Genomic DNA, 21,934 nt, shown 5'->3' on the forward strand with positions numbered 1-21,934 from the left:
CCTTCCTGTCCAGAGTGCACCCGGCGGCCCCTCTCCATACCCCTCCCCTGCTTTGTTTCCCTGACATCACATTCTTTTCCATTGAACTGTGAACTGTCAGCTTCTTCATCCCCTGCTCAGGGCACCTCCCACCCCAAGTACACTCATGTAGCAGGCCGTCCCCAATGTCCCAAGGGGAAGCTCTCATCACCCCCTCATTCCAGTCCCTGCAGCTGTCCCCTAGGCTGGCCCTGGGGCACACACTGTGACCAGTCCCTGGAACCAGGCTCCGATGGCCATGGTGGCGCCAGATGGACGCCTGGGGCAGCCAAATTTGGGTCCAAGAGGTGCCCTTAGGCTCTCACAGTCCGGTACTAAAGGAACCTTCTCATAGCTGGTCTCCACCCCTACACCCCCCAAAATAAACCCAGGGTGGAGGCCTTGGATTCCCCTTTGGGGTGTGGCCCCACAAGTCCACCTGACACCCTTTGGGAGAGGTGGAGAGGCTGGGGGCTGGGGGGCGGGGGGCAGGCGGGCCTTGTCCAAGGACAGGGAAGGGCTGAGAGGGCAGGCACGTGTGGTGCCTCCGAGTCTCTGTGTCTCTCCATGTCTTTGGGTCCATCTGTCTTTCGTGTTTCTGTCTGCATCTGTGTGTGTGTGTGTGTGTGTGTGTGTGTGTGTGTGTGTGTGTCTGTCTGTCTGTCTTGGTTCTGAGGCCCCACTCCTGATGTTGGAGGTGGTACCTCCATTCAGCTGTACAACAGGTGATCTCCTCATCATCCACCCTGAACCCCTCCAGAGGCCAATGAGGCCCGTCCGTACCCCCTCATCAATCCCACGCCTCCAGTCAGGCTGAGGAAAGCAGACACTGCTCTGGCCTATGCTGGGGGCCCTCCAGCCCTGGAACCCACAGGGTGGGAGCAGGGAGGTGGGAGCCAGTTCTCTCTGCCATTAGACTGACAACTGCCTGGCCGAGAACAGACTTAACTCTGGCCCAGGACAAGGACAAGGGTCCCAGGGAAAATGGCAGGGAGCTGGGGCTCAGCAGGGGGTCCTGGGGCAGCCTTGGCCCAGGGACCCTGGATGAGGCCTTGGCTGCTGGAAGCCTGGAACACAGACCCAGCCTGGGGGTGGCCAAGCCGTGATGACTGGCTGCCCATATTGCAAACCACAATTTCCCTTCATCCCTTTCTGCCATTGAGTGTGGCAGGCTGGAGGGGGGTGTGTCAGCTCAGAAGCTGCCTCCATCCAAATCCCACTTCTCCCCTTTCTTGGCTGCGTGACCTTGGGCAGCCCCTCCTTTGAGCTTTTGTTTCCTTTTCTGTGAAATAGGTACCGCAATGCTTTCTACTCATGGGGCTGCTGTAAAAGTGGAAGAGAATTGCTAAGCTGTCAACAAACAATGCCTAACAGAGAAAGCGGCGCTAGGAGTTGGCGTTTTGAAGCGTAAGTAGGAGTTCTCCATATGGGAAAGGCATTCCAGGCAGAGGGAACGGCAGGGGCAAAGGCCTGGAGGTGGGAAATGGTCATCGTAATGAGGACGTACAATCCCCATCCCAGGAGCCCTAGCTCTGTGCCTGGTACTTGTCTTCCACAACTACGAGCACCCAATGTTCCTACAGGCAGTTATTTCTGAGCTTCCCGTTTTATAGACAAGAAAACGGGGCCCAGAGAAGTTAAGTGACTTGTCCCGGATCACCCAGCAGCAGGCAGCTGAGTTAGGGCTGGAATCCAAGCCCAGTTCTCATACACCACCCCCACTCCAGCCAGCTGGGGCTGGGTCAGCTGGGTCCAGTGCGAGCAGGGATTCCCCTGGGATAATGGAGTCGGCTGGAAGCAGGGGAGGTTGGTAGCCTTGACCTTTCCTGGCCCTCATTCAAGGAGGTTGACCAGATTGGCCAACAAAGGCTAGAAGTGGGGCTTGAAGGTGTCTGGGGAGGCCTGGAGGCCTAGCTTGCCTGCTGAGCCGAGGGGGGAGGGGGTCTGTGGGGGAGGGGAGGCGCCTGGAGATTGTGCTGACGCTGGCAGAAAACTCTGCTTCAAAATTTTATCAGCTCAGCTCAGAGGAGGTGGGGGTGGGGCTGGGCGGCGAGGATGAATGTGGAGGGGGAGACCTGGACCTGCATGGTAATGAGCCAGGGCAGTCCCTGCCCCCTGCCCCCTGCCTGAGACAGTCACCTCCTCCACTTCTCTGCCTCCACACCCGCCAACACCGATTCACGGCTGCCCCAGTGGGCTTGTCACTAATTGGTGCGGGTAGGGCAAGGGGCAGATGGGGTCAAGGTCAAGGAATCAAGGTCAAAACCGGGAAATTCTGTCTGGCTCTCCCTCCTACACACCCTGGAGACCTGGAGCTCCACAGACTCATCTGGTCCTTCTACCAATGATAGGAGTCGGCATGGACGCTATCCCATTGAACAGAGGCGGGAAACTGAGGCACAGAACTGTGAGATACCCAAAGTCACACCGGGGCCGTTGGGCTCCAGCCTCATCACAGACACACAGACAGGAAGCAGCGGCCCTGGCTTTGGCCACCGGCACCTGTGACCTCCAGAGGCTGGACCAGTATCTGGCCTCCACATCTCTGCCCAGGCTGCTGACCACGGGATCCCTTCACGCCCGCCACTGCCCAGCCATCCTGCAGAGCTCAGCTCAGCCACTTCCTCTTCCCGGAAGCTGCCATGGACTGTCTTCACGCTCCAAATCCCGGCTGGGCTCAACCTCAGGCATTTGACCACAGAACCAGCAAACACCCAGCTGAAAGGGCCAGAGCTGGGGGCACTGGGGACCAGAGAGGGTGGTGACCTAGCCAAAGTCACACAGCACCCAAGCCTCCCACTCACAGCACAAATGTGTGCCCTGTTGGGCCTCCGCTGGAGGTCTGAGAGCCCATCAACCAGTGTTCGCAGCGTGCAACCCCAGCACTGTCCCGGCTTTCCCCGGAGGGACCAGACGGTTCATCCACCAACGGTCTCCCATCAGTCACTCTTCTGTCCTCAGTCCTGTTCCCAACAGGCCATGTTTTGCCCATCAGACCTGGGACAGAGTCTCATCTCCTGAGACGCCAAGGGCACGCCAGCCCCCCCAGACATCAAGGCCTCTACCTTCAGATTCTCAGGGTGCACCTGCTTTCCCGCTCACACTCTCCTCGAATCCTATCTCCCTCCCTTAGACCTTCACATCGTGCGAGCCTGTCCCCTCGAAGCCCACCGCAGGCCCACCTCTCCCCTTAGACTCCCATTGCGCCCACCTCACCCTTACGGCACACCGCAGCCTCTCCCTCTGACCTTGCCAAGGCCAGCCTCCCCGTCCCAACCGCGTGTAGCTCGCCTCCTCCCCTGGCCTTGCCTGAGCCCACCTTCTCCCATGCACACCGTGCACCCCATGTCCTCCGGCTCACCTCTCTCGCGCACGAAGTAGGCCAGGTAGAGGTCAAGCTCCTTGACGGCCACTCCGATGTGGTGCGGCTGCACGCAGAGCACCGGGTGGCCGCACTGCGCCGCCTTCACCAGGCGCTCGCCGTCGGTGCTCTCCAGGGGGATGCCCTTGAAGAGGATGACCATGACCAGGTCCAGCCGCCACACCTTGTCGGCCTGGCGCAGGCAGTCGATGCGGCGCATCTTGCCCTTCTGGTCGGGGTTGGAGAGCACGCAGCCCGGCGCCTTCTTGCCGGTGATGGCCAACACGAAGTCCTCGCGGCACTCGGGCCGGATGTCCTTGCGCAGCTTGGCCAGCAGCCGCGACGCCCACTTCTGCTTCACCTCGGCCTTCTCGCCCAGCAGCTCGTCCTTCACCGCTCGCTCCTCGTCCTTGGACATCCGCTTCTCGTGCTTCTTGAAGTACTTGCGCTTCCGCGCCTGCAGGTTGAACCAGGTGTAGGCGAAGGCGCGCACGTGAGGCAGCAGCGCCTCGATGAACGGGTGGAACTCATCCTGCAGGCGGGAAAGGCGGGAAGTCAGGAGGCGCTGGACACCCAGGACCCACGGCCCGGACCGGAACACTGAGGCTCGGGAACCCCCAAGCAAACGCAGTAGGCGGAGGAGGGAGAGGCAGGGACCACTGCAGACCCTCCACCTCCTGGGGAAAGCGGAAGGACCCGGCAGAAGTTCCTGGGGGACAGGTGAGAACTCATTGCCCATATGGGGAAACTGAGGCTGGGATGAGATGGGAAGCCCAGGCCAAGAAAGACATTCATGGCCCGGCCAGCATGGCTCAGTGGTTGAGCATCGACCTATGAACCCGGAGGCCACGGTTGGATTCCTGGTCAGGGCACATGCCTGGGTTGTGGGCTCCATCCCCAGTGTGGGGTGTACAGGAGGCGGCCAATCAATGATTCTCTCTCATTACTGATGTTTGTATTTCTCTCTCCCTCTCCGAGATCAATGAAAATATAATTAAAAAAAGAAAGGCATTCATGAAAAACTGTCTTGAACCCCAAAACAGGACAAGCTGAGGGTTCCAAGTGGAGACTGATGGGGACCCATTGTACAGATGGGAAAACTGAGGTCGGGAGAGTGAGGATGCCATGGATCCATTCTCTGCCTTCTAGAACTGGGGTTTGAAAGTACCATAAGAACAGACAGTGAATATTTTAGTTGCCAGTATTCCACTCTACACTGTAAGTGCAACATAGGTAAGATGTAAATGACGGGCAGAGCAGTATTCCAATAAAACTTTATTGACAAAAACAGGTGGCTGGCATCCGGCCCTAGGCTGTAGTGTGAGCTCTACTGTTGAGAGCAGGGCTGAGCACACAGTGGGTCCTCAATGATTGAGGGGAAAACCAGGCTTGGAGAATAGTGCTTGGGGCTCCTTTCTCAGACCCACTGCTCAGCAGAGGAAGCTGACACCAGATGGGGGTCCAGGGCTGCCTCTACTGGCCCTTGGCACTGATGGAGAAAATGAGGGCAAGGGGCTGTTTCTAAAGAAACATGTACAGACGGGACTGGCTGAGGCCCACAGGCCACGACTAGGACCCCTGGATGTCAGGGGCTGGTGGTGGGGGCTCAGGCCCATTGAAGGGGCCAGGAAGGCTGAGGCCGGAGACACAGGTCAGAATACACTAGACAGGGGAGCTCAGCCATGGAGGTTCAGAGCTAGAGAGAGGGGCCCCTGGGGGTCAGTTCCCCACAGACCCATTCCACAGATGGAAAAACTGAGTCTGGGAAGGCTGAGACCTGGCCAGAGCTATGACTTCAACACCTCCCTCCCATTGTGCCTAATTAGTGTTGCTGGGCCCACAACGAGGAAACAGAGACTCCAAGAGGGGACCCAGTCATGAGGGGCTGGGACCAGACCCCACACCCATCTGACTTGCTCCACAGAAGCAGCAACCCCAGTAGGGTCCCTCGGAGAGCCACATGGGAAGCCCCATCCCTTTCTAAGGGGATATGAGGACTGTGTCATTCTCTCCATTTTCTAGCAAGGGAAACAGGCTGCAGAACATCCGGGACCTGGTTTCTCAGTCTCAGGGAGTGAGACATTCAAGGAGAAGGAAGACAGAAGAGAAACATCAGTCCTATTCATGCCGGGACTGTGCTAGGCTTCTTGAATGGGGTGGTATCTCTTCCTGGCTTATGACCCCATTATCTGCCCAGCTCTCAAAAGGCTGCATTAGCTATTACTATTATTATTGACATTGTTACAATGTTTTGGTTGCTTACAATCTTCTAAGGGGCAGGAAAAGGCCCACAGCTTTACTATACATTGTGTGATGGGGAAACTGAGGCTCAGAGAGGGGTGGAGACCTGGCGGAGGTCCCGCTCTCAGAGCCTGTGTGAGAGTAAGAACCCAGGACTCCCACCCCCAAGAAGGCCATCAGGCCCCTTTCTCAAAACAGCCTGCTCTCTGCCAGGCTGGGGTCTCCGAGAGAGAAACAGCTGCTCTGGGACCCTGGTTTGCTTTCTAGGTGGGTGTGGCGGGGCTCAGTCCCACCTCCAGACCGGGATGCTCAGGGTACCCCCTGGCCGGCACCCCCGCCCTGCTCTGTGCTTCATCTCCCTTGGAGCCATCTCTGGCCACGGGGTGCTGGGGGAAGGGGAGGACCTCAGATTTCACCTATTACCGAGGCTCTGAAAATAGCCTCCTGCCCTGGCCAGGGTGGCTTGTGAGGGGCTCAGCTTGTGTGCCCAGTTCCCCACTCCAAAGTGCCCTGAAGCATGAGTCACTGGAACAACTGTGGCAGGGACTGGACTGGGGCCCTCTGTGCTGCCCCCGCCCGCTGACCTGCTGAGGCAGAGGGAGGACTGAGGGGCCCATCCCCTGCCCGTCCGTCCGTCCCAACCCGAGTTGCCCGTCTTGTGCCTGGATGCCCCTTGACGTGCCAGACCCAGAGATGGGGAGCCACTTGCCCAGGGTCACACAGCCAGTCCGCAGAGCAGGGACCAGAGCCCAGGCCACCTGGCTGGGGAACCGGGGACGGGGAATCAATAGAGGCACAGGTCACTGTCCTGTGGAGGGGAGGCCAGGGCAACGGTGTGGACGTTGGGCTGTGGCTGCCACCCAAGTTCTGGTGATGACTGTGGCCCTGATAAGAGGGAGCTGGGAGGAGGCGGCTGGGTGTCAGCCCGCAGGGGCAGGCTCCAGGCCCCAGACTCCTCCTCTCCTGACCGCCATTCTCTCTGGGCACCTCCCCACTTCCGAACCCCTCTCCCTCAATTCCTTTTCTACGTCTTGGCTCCCCTCCTCTGAGCCCCCACCCTTTTTCCAGCTTCTTCCCTCTCTGAGCCCTCCTCTCCCTCTCCCCCCTCTCTGATCGCTACACCCTCTCTGGGGAAAGGTGCCGGGGAGGAGAGCAGGGGTGGGAGCCCACGTCACCAGTGACCCTAGCTGGTCCTGGACGGAGGAAGACAAACAGTCCGTAACTGGGTCATGGACCTGCTGCCCCATCCTCCCTTGTCCTCCCAGGGAGGTCAGACTGGATGAGAGGCAGGCCTGTCACTCTCTTTGTCCCACAAGACCTGCAACAACCCAGGCTGCTTCCGCAGGCACCTCCCAAGGCCCCCGCTGGCCGCCAGGGCACAGGAGACGGCCAAGGCAGGCTAGATGCTGAGAATCCTCCCAAACTCCTACATATCCCGCAAAGCCCTATTTCCAGTATTCCTTCCTTCAGGCAGCTCTCCTCAGGGTTCCCTCAGACCTCGCTTGGGCCACACAAGCTGTGGAGTCTGAGTCCAGCTCTTGCTCCTCCTCCAACCCTAAGCCCTGGGGCTGAGGCACTCACGGCCAGGCAGGCCTGTGGGTGACATTAGCCTCCATTTTCACCTTCGGCCTTGGGCTTCAGGCTCACTTTGTACAATGGGCAGAAGGGATATTGCGGCCTGTTGGGGGTTGGGGAGCTTGTCTATTGCCCTGGTAACCAGAGCGTGGAGGGAGGTGGAGCAAGACTAGGCCTTTCCCAGAAACCCCACTTGGCCCACTGGCCCTCCCAATGAGGGCAGCAGCAGCTTGGAGGTAGACACCGGGTCCGAGCCCTTGCTGGGCCTATGGATTGGACAACTGTGCGCTGGGCTGTGCCCCTCCCTGCCCCCCCCACCCCCCCGCTGTATCCCTCCCACCCTGACAGTCCAGGGCAACAAAGCAGCACGTGGAACTCCAATTCCCACTCCAAAAGCATTTCTGGAAGGATTCTCTCTCCTTCGTTCACTCAGCAACTCAACAAACACCACTGAGATTCTATCTCACCCACATCCTATGTGCTTACCCCAAACTCCTATGTATCCCTGAAAGCCCCGGTCCCAATGCGCCCTTCTCCAGGAAAGGCCAGGTGAAATGGCAAACAGCAGAGCTCATATGTGAACGCAGGCCCATCTGGCGCCAGAGTTAGGGTTCCTAACCTAGGCTCACTCCTCCCCCCGAGCTCAGAGCATATGTATAGCGCTTATCTAAGGAGGGAGAGTCATTCAGCTGTTCAACAAACATTCACTGAGTGCCTACTGTGTGCGGGGTGCTGGGGGCCCAGCAGTCACCTGGGCTCGGCCCTCACGCAGATCCTGATCTGTGGCAGGGATGGACATTAAACAAGCCAGCAAGGAAGCGATAGAACGTCAGGTTGCACTAAGTGGTTTGAAGAAATGTAAGGGAGTGTGAGGGGGCCAGGGAATCCCTCGGGGGTTGTGTTTTCGCTGGGGGAGGTCCGGAGGGGTTTCTCACAGGACAGGACCCTTGAAGGAAGACCTGGAAGGTGACACCCCAGAGCAGGAGCTTCCAGGGGGAGAAGACAGCACCAGCTCAGGCAAAGGTGTGGAGGCAGGACCGTGCCTCACGCCCGACGGGAACAGTGAGGAGTCAGGGGGGCCATGGCCGAGCGAACAAGAGCGAGAGGAGAGGCGCTGAGGGCAGGGAGGGGACCCAGGCTGGTTGTGCGGGACCTGATGGGCCAGGCCAAGGAGAGGAATTCTGGCAAACAAACCAGAGTGAAAACCCCCTACCCACTGACAGTGAGTGTGAGCCCTGGGTGTCCGACTTCCCTCCCTGGTGTCCCAGGGAGAGGATGGGGGCTGAGCCAGAGGGCCATGGCGTTCCAGGGAGAGGCGAGGAGCCAGGCTGTGCCTCGTGGAGGCTGAGCGTTGATTGTGCCCACTGTCTGGAGGGAGAGACTGAGGCACAGAGCACTGAGGCCAGAGGCCCAAAGTCACACAGCCAGGAAGGAGCAGAGCTGGGGCCGCCACCAGCGTCCCTGTGACTGCGGACCTCCTGCCTCCTCCACCCCACGGCCGGGCCCCTGGAGCGCGTGGTCTGACCCCACTCTGCACTCCGTAAGCGCTCTCTGAATTCTGCGTGACTCCCGTCCCCCGCTCCATCCTGGGCCACCTCCTCCTTGGGGAGGCCCACTCCAGCCAAAGAGGCAGCCTGTCACCTTGTTTCCTGTCTCCCCCCGCTCCCCCCCCACCGCCCCTAGAATCCACAATCTCATCCTCTGCCTGTTGGCCCCATTCACACACCCCAATAACAAAGGCTGCTGGTACCCACTTGGCCTGGCCAGACTTGGGAAGACCCTGTCCAGGGCTGGGCTGAGAGGAAAGTTCAACAGAAAAACCCTCGTGGGTCAAAGCTCTAGTTTTCGTGGGGTCACTACTACCCAAGTTATTTGGTGCCTACTGTATACCAGGCACTGTGTGAAGGGTAAAGAATCGATCGAAGGAAGGCATGATTATGTTCCCTATAATCATGCCTTCTTTCAACTGGCAGAACCACCCACCCATTCACGCAACACTCATTTGTGAGTACTGACTGTGTGCCAGCCCTGTGCAGCACCTCAGAGGTGTCCTGCTTCCCTGAGTCCTCGGGCAGCCTGTGGAGTTGAAGGTTACCAGTCACTTCATTGCACCGGGAGGACGCAGGGGCACGGGAGGTCTAGGTTACCCGCCCCGTCACACAGCCGGAAAGAAAACTCCATTAGGAGCCTCCTGAGCAAGATTTGCATGACGATCTGGGACCACCCTACGTTTTTGCTACCACCCCCCTACCTTAGAGCACATCTGCAGTGGGGTGGGGCTCTGTCCTCACAGGCGTGGTGTCAGTGAGTGTGCATGGGAATGTGGGGGCGCCCTGCACTACTGACCACAGGTCAACATGCACCCAGGTACATGGATGGACACGGGCAGGAGCTGCATGGAGCAGGAGGCCCCAGGACTCAGCATTTCCCATCCATTTGTCAGGAGACAGGGAGGGAGGGAGGCTGGGGCAGGAAGAGAGAAGAGACGGAGGGAGAGGGAGACAGAGGGAGAGAGACAGAAGGAGGGAGGGAGGCAGGGAGGGAGAGGGAGAGGGAGAGGGAGAGGGAGAATGCTGACTAGGCCAGAATCCCAGCAGATTTACCAGGCGCTGGGCCCTGATGCTGAGGCACCTCCACCGCAGAGAAGGGAGGGGTGAGAGATACAGACACGGAGACGGAGACAGAGAATGGAGTGAGGCTGTGCCTTTTACAGGACCGAATCAGAGGCCATCAGGCCCTGAGTGGAGGGCACACAGGGAGTGCCCACCTGCCCAGGTGTGGCCAGCCAACCAGGTGTGCCCCACCCCCGAGCCTCACCAGCCATGCTGTGCCGCCCTGGGCAGGCCCTGACCCTCTCTGGTCTTGGCCCCTTTCCCAGCCCAGAGGTGCTGGGGAAGCCTGACCCTGGCAGAGCCCCTACCAGGCCTAGACCTCACTGCCTTCTGCCTCTCCCCACCCCCATGAGAGATGCTTCATGAACATCTATTAAATCAAACAAAGTCGGGTGCCCTCGCCCAGCCTCAGTCTCCCTGCTGGGGAAATGGCAGTAAAAAGAGTGCTGGTTTGGCTCCGTGGATAGAGCATTGGCCTGCGGACTGAAGGGTCCTGGGTTCGACTCCATCAGGGCACATGCCCAGGTTGCAGGCTCGATCCCCAGTAGGGGGCGTGCAGGCAGCAGCGGATCAATGATTCTCTCTCATCGTTGATGTTTTTACCTCTCTCTCCCTCTCCATTCCACTCTGAAATCAATAAAAAAATATATATTTTTAAAAAGAATGCCTCCCTGAGGAGGACCCGGGTGAAGGAATGAAGGAAAGAATGAATGAGTGGGGAGGGGGGGGGCTGGCAGCTGCACTGGCTGTGGCCCCGGGAATCCTGGGCACTGCAGCCAAGAGAGATTTGGCCCCAAACCCGGAATAACTAACGTGGCGGTGGCAGCAGGCAGGGGGGAGGCAGGGGGGAGGCCCAGAGTGGGGCAAGCGCAGGGAGGCCGGCCTTCCCGCTGGCAGGATTTATGGAAGTAACGGCTGCTCCACACAGTTCCTCTTAAGAGTAAAAGTGAAAAAGTGCTTGAGTCACCACCAATGAAACAAGGACAGGGCTCCCAGAATCCTTCAGGGCCACCATCCCCCCTAGGTGGGCAGGCAGGGGGCACAGGGCGGCTGGCACCAGAGCTGCCCCCCACCCCCCAGCCAGTCTCAGCTCCTAGGAGGACCCAGGTGGGATCAGCTAAAAGGGAGCTATTTTAGGCTGGACTCAGGTTGTAAAATGAGTCGTCAAGCGGGGGGGGGGGGGGGGGGGGGCATGGAGACAGACACAGGGAGAGGCAGATGGGGTAAGGAGAGAGACACAGGCTAAGAGGGGAAAGAGATGGTGAGAAACAGACCTGGAGAGAGACAACAGGCAGGAAGAGACAGAGAGACAGATGGAATGACAAGGAGAGAGAGAGGCAGAGAAAGACCGGGAGAGACAGAGATGGAGAGATAGGGACAGGCAGAGATAAAGACAGAGAGAAATGGGGTGGGGGCAGGCTAGGGAGACTGAGCCAGGCAGCCAGGGGTGGGGTCCTGTAGGAGCAGTCAGCGTCCAACCAGGTCCCCAACCTGGGCCTTCGAGGAGCTGCAGGGATTAAACTGAGGCTGCGGGGGGAGGGGTACCTGAGAGGAGGGGGCTCCTCTCCAGGGTGAGGGAGGGCACTTGGGAGAATAAACAGAGGGCGGAGCCCTGCGTTTGGGCCGCTCCCTCCCCACCCCAGCAGGAGCGCTCTGGGTTCTGCCCGCCTGTCTCAGTCTCCTTGTCTCCTGTCCCTTGCACCCAGCAACCTCTGATTTTTGTGATTTCATGTTTCCACATGAGCGCCGCCTGGCTGGTCCTTGCCCTGCTCCTGGGGAAAGCCAGGCCCAGTGAGTGCCCAAGTTCACGGGTGATGCCAGGGCCCTGGTTCTCCCGCCACCCCCTCTCTGCAACGTGGATGGAGGCCCGTCTCCCGAGGCGTCCTGATGGGGGAATTCCAGGGCGCAGTGACAACAGGCGGCCTTCCAACCTCCTCGCCTGGAATAGCTTCCTCGGCCTGCCCCCCCTGTGGCTCTAGGGAGCGCGCAGGAAGAGCAGAGGGGGCAGGGGCACCCAGAGCCACCCACCCCTAAGGCCCAAGGTCACGGAGCAGCTGGACTGGAACCCTAATTGTTATTGGGGAACTTCAGGATGACTGGGAGACTGAGGTGGGCCAGCGTTGACTACTTTGAGGGACCCTCCCCCAAAAGTTGCCCAGAGGGGGGAAGGGGGGGCTGGAGAGGGGCAGGGACTTGCCCAAGGTCACCCAGGAGATCCCGAGTAGGACAAGCCTGAGACCCCTTCAGCTCCAGCCGCACTGTCTGCCTGGAGGCAGGAACTCCTCAGCGGGTGCTGGAGGGGGCCAGTGACAAAGACCCTTCCAGAATGAGGGGGACCCCAGGATCATGAGTGGAGGGACCCCTGGCAGAGACTGACAGTCCCTGGGGCTCAAGCTGGGCATCCGCGTGTGCCCACACGGTGCTCCTAGGCTATCCAGGACTGCACCCCACGGCTTGCAGGCCATGCTGCCCCTCTCTCCAGAACCTGCCCTAGCCCCATGTCACCTCAGGGGAAACTGAGGCCAGACTCCCACTGGTCCACAGACGCCCAAAGACAAGGGATGGGGAGTAAAGCTGGAAGGCAGACCCAGGGGGGTGTTGTCCGTGAGGGAGCTGGGACGTCCCCGGGTGCGGCCTGGGGGAGGGCAGCTCCCCCACCCGTCACTGCACCAGGGCCCACTGGGCTGCCTGGGAGCGGGGCCAGGGGTGAGAGGCTGCGGGAGGGGGCAGGGGCAGGTGCCGGCCGCTGAGGGCGGGAGCAGCGCCGCAGTGCCCGCCAGACCCCGGAGCACCGGCCTCCCGGCTCCTCCCGGCTCCTCCCGGCGGCGGCGGCGGCAGCGGCTCAATAATCCCCAAATCGATGCGGCGAAAACGTCGGGACGGTGGTGGGAGCGCGGAGAGGGTGGGGGTGGGGGGAGCGGGAGATTTAGCCAGGACGTCGAGCACCCCTCCTCCCACCGCGGGTGCCTCCAAGTTCGTGCACCCCCTCCCCCTCCACGCACACGTGGGCCAATAATGGGGGAAAAGGCAGCCCGGGCTGGAGTGCCGGGGCGCAACCTTGGTGCGGAGAGGATCCGGGGAACACAGCCAGAGTGCTGGGGAGGCCGGGGCCAGCCCCTCCATGGCCCTCGGAGGCAGGCCCCGGCCCAGGCACGGGGTTCACACAGACCCCGGTCTTTGGGGGCGCCCCCCAGACCTTCCCGAGTGGGTGGGGGAGTTCGTCCTGCATAGCGGTGGGCGAACCTGCAGCCCGAGCCCCACGTCCGGGAGGGGGGAAGAATCCGGGGGTGGGGGGGGAGCGGCGGGGCTGGAGTCCGCGGTGAGTGCTCCGGGTGTAGGAAGGGGGGGGGGGGTCCTCAGCCCAGCCCATCCCCCACCGGTCCCTGATCCTAGGTCGGGGCATCCGGTCCGGGCGGCCGGAGGGACGCGTGCCTTTTTCGTCCCGCCTCCTCGGGCTTCCAAACTCCCAGGCCTGGATGCGGGGGACGCGGGGCCGGGGCCGGGGCGCGGGCGGCGCGGGCGGGGGGCGTACCTGGGTCAGGCAGAGCGGGGACGAATACATCCCGGGCGCGGCGGGAGGCGCAGGGCCGGCCGGAGCGGGCGCGCTGAACTTACTGAGTCATTTTTCCAGCCCCCCCACCCCCCCGCGGCCGCGGCCGGCGCGCGCTCCTCGCCGCCTCCTCCCTCGGTCTCCCTCCCTCCTCCCTCCCGCTCTCTCCCTCCCTCTCTCCTGCGTCTCTCTCTCCCTCTCTCTTCTTTTCCTGCCCCCCACCTTCTCTCTCCCTCTCCCCTCCTCCGTCTCTGGGTCTCTGTCTCTCCTCCCTCTGGCGATCTCTCCCCTCCCACCCGAACCTCCCACTTCTCAACATCCAACTTTCAAAGAAACGAGGGAAAAAAAGAGCGCGAACGAGGAAGGCGAGGCGCTCCCCTCCTGCCTCATGAACCCCATTATTGCTACGAATTTCTAGCCGCTGGGCTCCGAGCACCGGATGGGGACCCGCGGCCGAACGCAGTAAGACCGCAGAGGGCCTCCCGGGACCGCCCGCCCAAGGCCAGTGGGGAGGGGGCGCTGGGCTGTTGCTGGACATTTGGGGGCCGGAGGTAGATTTTTAAGACAGCCCCCCCCACCCCCAACCCGCCCGGAGCTGGCCGGGAAGTTGGAGAAAGGAGCCAAGGGGGTGGGGGGGGGGGGGAGGTGGAGAATGAAGCAGTGACGTGTGCAGAGGCCGCGCAGTGCGAGGCTTTCCCCTTAAAGATGTACGTCCCCGAGGTGCGTGGCCGGAGAAGGGGTCCCTGCACCCCCTCCCCCTGGTCCCCCGAGAGCCAGACAGGGGCTGCAGTGCCCGGGCAACGGGCTTGGCTACAACAGCGCCCTCATGGGCTAGAGGGCCCCCAGCTAACCAGGACTGCAGGCATCTGCTCTTTCCTCCTCAGCCAGCACCGAAGGGGGGCTGTGGAGGGGGTGGCTCTGGTTCCCCCTTCACGTCTCCTCAGCTCCCCAGGAGGAAGATGTCCAGACAGAACCTCAGATGAACCTTGGAGCCTCTTCCCGGGTGTCCACTGATTCCCACGGACCCTAGCTAGCCATGTGCCTACTTCACACATCTGGAAACTGAGGCACAGGGGTTTAGAGCAGGGCCATCTGGCGCAGTGGCCCACAGTCTTCAAGCTCCAATGTTCCCCCTCTAGAATAACTAAGCACAGACCTGCCCTCCCCCAGTCTGGGTCCTCAGAGAGTCTGATGACCTTGACCTCAACCCCTGGGCTCAACTCAACCTTCCAGGTTCACCCCCGAATCCTCCCAGCCTGGCTCAGAGGCTGCCTAAACTCTTCCCACCTGGAGGACGAGGGGGACACTGTCTGGCTTCCATCCGCTGGTGTCCTGCGCTGTGAAGTGGCCTAGCAGTGCTCACCTTAAGGGGTCAGTTGGCATAAGAATAATGTTATTTAGCAGAAACTCGACTTCCTATCAAAAGTGCAGTGAGAGACCCGCCTGCCTGGCTCAGTGGTTGAGCACCGACCTAGAAACCTTGAGGTCCCCATCAGGGCAAATGCCAGGGTTACGCTGGTTCGGTCCCACTGTGGGGAGTGCAGGAGGCAGCCGATCAATGATTCTCTCTCTTCGTTGATGTTTTTCTCTCCCCCCCCCCTCTCTAAAATCAATAAAAATATTTTTTGAAGTGCACCAAGACATTGTTAGAAAGCTTGGCTCTTTTGACTAGTCTCTCGGAACATCCTGAGGCCAATGGCATCCTGTTACCAACGTGGGGCACCTGCCCCACGCCCAGGCCAACAACCCTGATATTTCCCTGTATTACTGGGAAGGAAACTGAGGCCCACGGAATGCAGGCCACTTGTCCCTGGCCCCAGTGCCAGACTAAGGAGGGAGCAGGATTCATCCGCAGCACACATTCCCAGGTCACTGTGCTTCTCGCAGCATGGGGCTGACAGTTATTCAAACAGCGCTTAGCACATCATGAGCACTTCACAAATGTTTTTTTAAACCCCCCATTGTGCAGCGGTGGTGGGCATTTCAAACTCCAGGATGAATGGGGGAGGCAGGTGCCTAGGAACCCAAATACAAACATAAAATAAAGCAATATTTTATTTTAAAAATGCCAGGAACGCGTAGATGGCAACCCCCCCCCCCAATTCACAGACGTTTAAAAGTTAAAATGGATTTCCGAGCATTCTCCTCAGAGCACCGCCCCATCCCCGCCATGCCTGCAGCCCTCATGGAGCAGGTGAGCTTCCTTTCCAAGGTTAAGTTTGGAGAGCACAGACTGCCCTTCTGGGAACCTCAGTTTCCACATGTGTGAAATGGCAACATTGGGACACATCTTGGAAGACTGCAGATATCAGAGTCCGTGAGATAATGAGATAATGTGTGTGAGGACTGTGTTAATATTATTAGTTGTGGTGGATGGTAGAACCTTCTGTAAGTCCACTACCAGCAACCCATACACACACACACACACACACACAGGGGTTAGCAAAAGTAGGTTTACAGTTAGAATACAATAATTAATAAATAATACAAGAAGGAACTCTGTTTCACATACTCACAACTGTACACCTACTTTGCCTAACCCTTTATATATAATTTCCCACGCACAGTTCAGGTAAGGAGAGGCCCCTGCAGTGCACATAGTAGGTCCATAGCAGGCCAGTTGTGCTGAAAGGTTGTAGCCTGAATCTACGATTCCAGCCAGCAACTTAACCTCCCCTGTGCCTCAGCTCCCCACGCTGTGAAATTGGGTGATCAATGATCGTTCCTACCCCCTGGATTGTGGGAAAATCAATGACAGCGTGGCCAGAGGTTAGAACAATGCCTGCACACAGTAGTTTCTTTAAAAAGCAACTGGTGGAATCAGACCTGTTTGTGGAAGGGTCCAGAGGGGGGTGCATAATTTAGTTCCTGGCATTCTGGAGCACAAATTAGCTCCTTTGTTAAAAAATAAATAAAAATAGGACTTTCCTTAGAATTTGCTTTTGGCTTCTCGGTAACTGTCCCAGATACCGATGCACAGTAGTGTGGACCATTTGGAGCCAGCCACCCTGTGTCCATCTGTGGGGGGCCAGTGGGCCCGGGCTGGAATACTATGCAGCTCCATGGAAGAACATGGCGCTCCTACATGGGGACATCTCCAGGAGACAGACATCTGGGGAAAGTGAGGTCTGGACCAGATTCCTTCTCCCACTACATGCCAGGAACACCCCCAGCGTGACAGTCACAGATGCCCCCAGACACTGCCCATTGTCCCACGGGGGCAAAACTACCCCTGGTAGAGAACTTTTGTTGTAGACTCAGCCAGAAGAGTCAAGATCTCATTTAGGATTTTTTTTTTAAAAAGAATATACATGTATCCTTTATGGTATAAGATATAAATGTAAGCTTTATAAGAATATACATGTGTCCTTTACAAGAATGTGTATCTGTTCCACCTGCAATTACTAATACAAGGTTGGATGACAACAGGGCATCCCTGGATTGGGGTCTGACCAGGGTAGGGGTGATGAGGGAGGTTCCATTCTTACTTTTGTACTCTCCTTAGATGTTCATGAAAAGTGAGTGGCGCTCACAGAGTAGCCCAGGCAGGGGGAAGAGGAGCCCAGTGGGAACACCACAGCTGCCACACCCCACACCCCGAGAACAGAGGACACAGCACGGAGCCAGGCCTGTGAGTGCTTGGTCCTGACCATGCCACTCCTCCTTGGCCATGGAGTGCGAGTTTCCATCTTGCAGATAAGAAACTGAGGCTCTAGAAGGGAGCACTCAGGTCCTCAGTCATGAGAAGTCAAGGTGGGATGTGACACGAGGGCTGGTACTGTCACAGATACACACGCACAGAGACACATACAAACACACACAGCATACCACACATTCACAGATTCACACAGACATAGATTTTCACACACACAGACTCCTATACGGATAAACAGATCCAACATGATACACACAGACACACACAGTCACACACAGACACAACACACAGATTCACATGAAGACAGCGCCACATAGACACAGACACACGCACATTACATGCACACACATACAGACCCACACAAATGTACACACAAACACTCTCCCATAATCACACATACCCAAACACAATGACACATGCTAACAAGCACACACACCTACAACAGAATCCAGTATTCGTACACAGGTACATGGGGACGCACACACCTGCACACAATGACACACAGCACACCACATCCCTGTTCCTTCCTCCTGGCAGTCCCCACAGCTAGGTTCCTCCCTCTCCCACCAATGCAGGTGCCCGTGAGCGCTTGTGTATTTGTGTCTGTGACAGTGTGGACCTGTGTGGTTGTGTGCACAGAGTTATGTACAGGTGTGACTGTGACCAGGCGCTCTGAAGGATGCGTCCTGGGTGTATGCTTGTGGAGGTGCATAGTGAATGTGTCCCCTGGGCACCTGGAGACGGTGGGGAGGCGGGAGTGCAGCGTGGGGCAGCCAGGTGAGTGTGACTGCAGAGGAGTGTGCTGGGGGGGGGCTGTGTCTGCGAGCAGCCAGTGTAGGGAGGGGTGAGGATGGAGTGGAAGGGCCTGAGGGTGGGGGAGCTGGTGGGGGCATGGAACCCTGAGCGCTGTGTGTGTACCCCTGTGTCAACGCGGGACCCCTTTTCCTCCTCCTGCCCAAACAGCCTTCCCAACAGGAGATGCAGGTCTAGAGTAAAAAGCAGAGATTTGGCCTGACCTTCGGGCTTTCCTATTTAGAAAGTTATATAGAGGCCCTGGGCAGGGATCTCCCTGGAGGGTGGAAAACAACACTTTGGACCCCCCCCCCCCCCCCGCCGCCTGGTCCCCTGGTAAGTGCAGAGAGGCAGGAGGGGGTCAAGGGGGTCTACTTGGCCACACCCCTGAGCCCGAACTAGCCCTTGCGCTTCTGTAACCAACCCTCCTCAGGACCTCCTCCGCAGGAGAGGGGGGACCCCCATCACCCTGCTCCCCTCCCCAGTAGGCACAGCCCCTGGAGTGATTGTGTCCCTGAGCCACCTCAGCCTGAACCTCAAACCCGGACCATCTAGGTCCATGCCAGTTGGGGATCGCGAGGCAGGGGGAATTGGAGGGGGTGGGGTGAGGGTGAGGCAAGGTAGAGGAAGCACCCGCCCCACCCCCCAGCAGCCCTGGGGCAGTTAAAAAGGAACTGGAGAGGAGGGAGGAGTGGCAGACCCATCCCCAAGATAGACACTCAGCGCCCATCACCTGCACAGAGAGACACCCAACTGTCCCCTGGGATGCAGCCACACGACACCGTTTCCCACTCACCACTCACCGACAACCCCTAGCTGTCACACACACGGGGACACCCCATAAGGTCACCCAGGGACATCGCTGCCCCCGGGGGCACACGACGCAGCCACACAGCTTCACAGCACCGTTCCACGGGGACACATGGCAAGTCGCCCAGTTACCCAAAGACACGCACACTGTCCAGAGCCGCACAACGCTCTACCACACGCAACACAACACACCCAGCCACGTGGATGCGCAGACACATAAAGACGCATGGGGACCCAGGGACCCACCGACAAGGACGGGACCACCTAGCCGCACAGACCCGCGAACGCATCCCCGGATTCCGTGCTGATCCGCTTGGGAGCACTGAAGCCCCAAACGCACCCCTCGAGTGAGGATGCCACCGACACCCGCGGACCAGACACCGGAACCCTCAAGTGCAGGCACGGACGCTCGCCCGCCTGGGGCGCTCCGGCCCAGACCTGGTGACCCCTCCCGGCTGAGATCCGCCGTGCGCGGCGGCCGGGCCGGGGTCGGCCTGTGGGCGGGGCTCACGCTGCGTGAGGGCAGGCCCCCGGGCTACCCCTGCGTGGCGCTAAGAGCAGCCGCCCGCCCGGCTCCAAGTTCAAGGCGCCCGGCGGCGGCCGAGGCGCGCTCTCCGCCCCTCTCCGCAGCGGCCATTTTCCGCTAGCTGGCGCGTCGCGCTCGCCCGGGCTGGGGCACCCGGGGGCTGCCGCAACCCCGGCCCCGACCCCTCCCGGGCCCCGCTCCCCCGCGGGCTGCGCGCTACAGGGTCAGGCGCCCAAGCCGCGCCCTCCCGCCTCCCACCGTGCCGGATAGGGGGCGGGGGTCCGGCCGGGTTGGGGGGGGACCCTCTCCCGGGAGCCCCGCCCTCCCCGCCAATACAGCGGCTCCCGCGAGGGCCCCCCCCCCCCACTCGGGATCCCCCGCTGCGCCCTGCTTGCCAGCTCCGCCCCCAGACGCGAGGGGGGGGCGTCGGCGGGCGGGGGTCCTGGGTAGCGGGAGGGAGTGGGGGTCCCTGCATCGAGCCCTTCCTCGGGGCAGCCCCCCCAGACCTGACAACTTTCGCCTGGAGCCCACGCACCACCCCAAAAACTCCCCGGGCGAAAACGAAAGTGGGGGCGGCGACGTACCATGGCGCTGCTGCGAGGAGGCGAGGCCGGCGCCGGAGCGAGCGCGCTCGGTCCCCGGCGAGGGGGGGCCGGAGGCGGCGGGAGGAGGCGGCGAGGGAGGGCGCGCGGGGGAGGGAGCGAGCGCGCGAGGGAGGGGGCGCGCCGTGCCCGCCCCCCGGGTTCTCAGGACCCTCCCCTCGGCCCGCCTCCCCCGGCCCCGCGCGTCGCTGGCTCTTCAGGCTGCTGGGCGCCCCGGCCCCGGCTGCGGCAGCTCCATCCCCTGCCGGCCCGCGCCAGGGGAGGCCGGGCGAGCGGCTGCGGCGGCGGGTCGTGGAGCCCCCGGCGGGCTCGCGTCGGACGGAGCGAAACCAGCTTCTCCGCGGCGCGCGCGCTCACACACACACACACACACACACACACGCACACACACACACACACGCAGACGGCCAGGGGCACTTGCGGCCCGGGCCTCCTCGTCTCCGACTGTCGCCACGCACACCGCCGCGCGCAGACCAGCACACTGAGCGCTCGCAGCGCGTTACAGACAGCCTGCGGGTGGCACCCAGACACACGGGGACCCACGCGCACAGCCGATAGGGTGTCTAGGATGCACACCTCTTGCAGGATGCCACCAACACAGACTCACACTGACAGCTTGAGAGTGCCACCCAGGTAGACACACGGGGACCCACATGCTCACAGCCTTGGGGTGTCATCCGGACACAGAGATTGACAATCATAGCAAGACACTCCAGGCCTGGGACTGACCCACACGCTGATCCCCAGGACCCCTGTCCTAGGCCAGCGCGCCAGCCTCCCCGGCCCGTGAGAGTGCAGGTGTCCCGGATACACACAGTCACAAACACGCACAACGGGGAGACGGGACAGATGGGGACACAGAGACTCGGACACCGAGGGCGACAGACCTGGGGGCGGGGGTCCCCTGGGGGTCACGCGGGGCTTTGAGGCGGGACGGGGGGGGGGGCGGGGAGCGCTCCATAGGTGGAGGAGGATCGGCCCCCCCCTCCCCGTCAGGATTAATGATGAAGTCCCTGCAGTGGGGGAGGGGATGGGCCGTGGAGGGTCCGCGCCCCCGGCCCTGCTGCTCGGGCTGCCGTGGGCTGGGACGCGGTGCCGCAGCGCTCCACTCCCCCCACCCCTCCCAAGCGCTCTCCCGCAGTCCCCCCTCCTCTGGCAGCCGCAGAGTAGGCGCCGCCCCCTTCCCCCCTCCCGGCTCTGCGTCTGGCGCAGCTGGGGGACGATGGGAGGGGATTTTCTCGGGCCTGGTGGGGTGGAGAAGATCCCACATCTTACTTCCGTCTGGGTTTCCGCCTGCCTGCGACCCCAGTTCCCTCCAGGAATTCAGGGACCCCTTTGGGGAAACGGCTCCCAGCTCCCCCTTGGAGGACGCCAGGATTTAGGATGGGGACAGGCAGCATCCCAGGAGAAGAAAATCAGACCCTGGACTACCCTTCCGGAGCCATGGCTGACGCTAGAGGCTCTAGAAGTTGATTTTGTGGGTCTGTGTGCGAAGCTGGGCCCCCTGGGGGGCTGGGAAATCTCAGACCAATAGTGGCGGCGGCAGCCCTGCCTACACAGTAGGTGCTTAGTAAGTACAGGCTCCTTGTAAACAATTTCAACCACCGAGGGGCATTCACCAGGGGATGCGGAGGTTTTCTGTTTCCTCTGCACATTCTCCTGCCCATTTTTCAGAAGAGAAAAGTGAGGCCCAGAGAGGGAAACTTATCCCCCCACTCCCGTAAGCCAGTCTGTCAAAAGCCCAAGGAACCTAACCCTAACGCCTTCTTTAGGGCCCTCCGAAGAGGGAGGGGGAGATTTGGAGGCGGCCTCCCCTCTCCCACACCTGAAGTCAAAGGAGGCAATGTGGGCACTCCAGCTCTGGCCTTGGTGAGGAAAGGGTTAAGGGCATAGAGATCCTCTCTTCCTCAGTGCACCTCTAATCTGCTTCCTTAATCCCCAGCTGGATGGGATCCTCCGTCCCACCCCAGCCTCAGGGAATTAGGTACCCAGGAGGCGGGGAGGGGAGTAGAGGGGAAGGGAGGGGTACATTGATAGTCAGGCGGGGATTGGGGTCCAGAGGGCATTAAGCAGGGGCACGGAAGCAGCCCTCCACCCATCATTTCCCCCACGAGGCCGCCCCTGGGCCTGCAGCTAACCCTCACACCCCTACGCGGTGGCGCTGCTACCTCCATTCCCATTTCACCAAGGAG

At 60.4% G+C, this 21,934-nt stretch overlaps 1 protein-coding gene across 4 annotated transcripts in view; it reads right to left on the minus strand.

Moving 5' to 3' along the window:
- The window catches only part of NFIC (nuclear factor I C), a 70,351-nt gene extending 50,476 nt beyond the window's left edge, over positions 1-19,875 (minus strand). For 3 of the 4 annotated variants that reach the window (XM_079771830.1, XM_079771829.1, XM_079771828.1), the window contains exons 1-2: positions 13,340-13,477; positions 3,380-3,911 (exon numbers count right to left, since the gene is read on the minus strand). In XM_079771830.1, coding sequence (XP_079627956.1) covers positions 3,380-3,911; positions 13,340-13,369 — 562 coding nt within the window. In that variant the 5' untranslated portion in view covers positions 13,370-13,477. Of the gene's footprint in view, positions 1-3,379; positions 3,912-13,339; positions 13,478-19,724 lie in introns of those variants that run through there. The other variant, XM_079771831.1, reaches the window with a different exon arrangement.
- Positions 19,876-21,934: the final 2,059 nt, after the last annotated feature.

Source organism: Cnephaeus nilssonii (assembly GCF_951640355.1).
Source record: "Cnephaeus nilssonii genome assembly, chromosome: 5".
In the NCBI taxonomy this organism is placed as follows: domain Eukaryota; kingdom Metazoa; phylum Chordata; class Mammalia; order Chiroptera; family Vespertilionidae; genus Cnephaeus; species Cnephaeus nilssonii.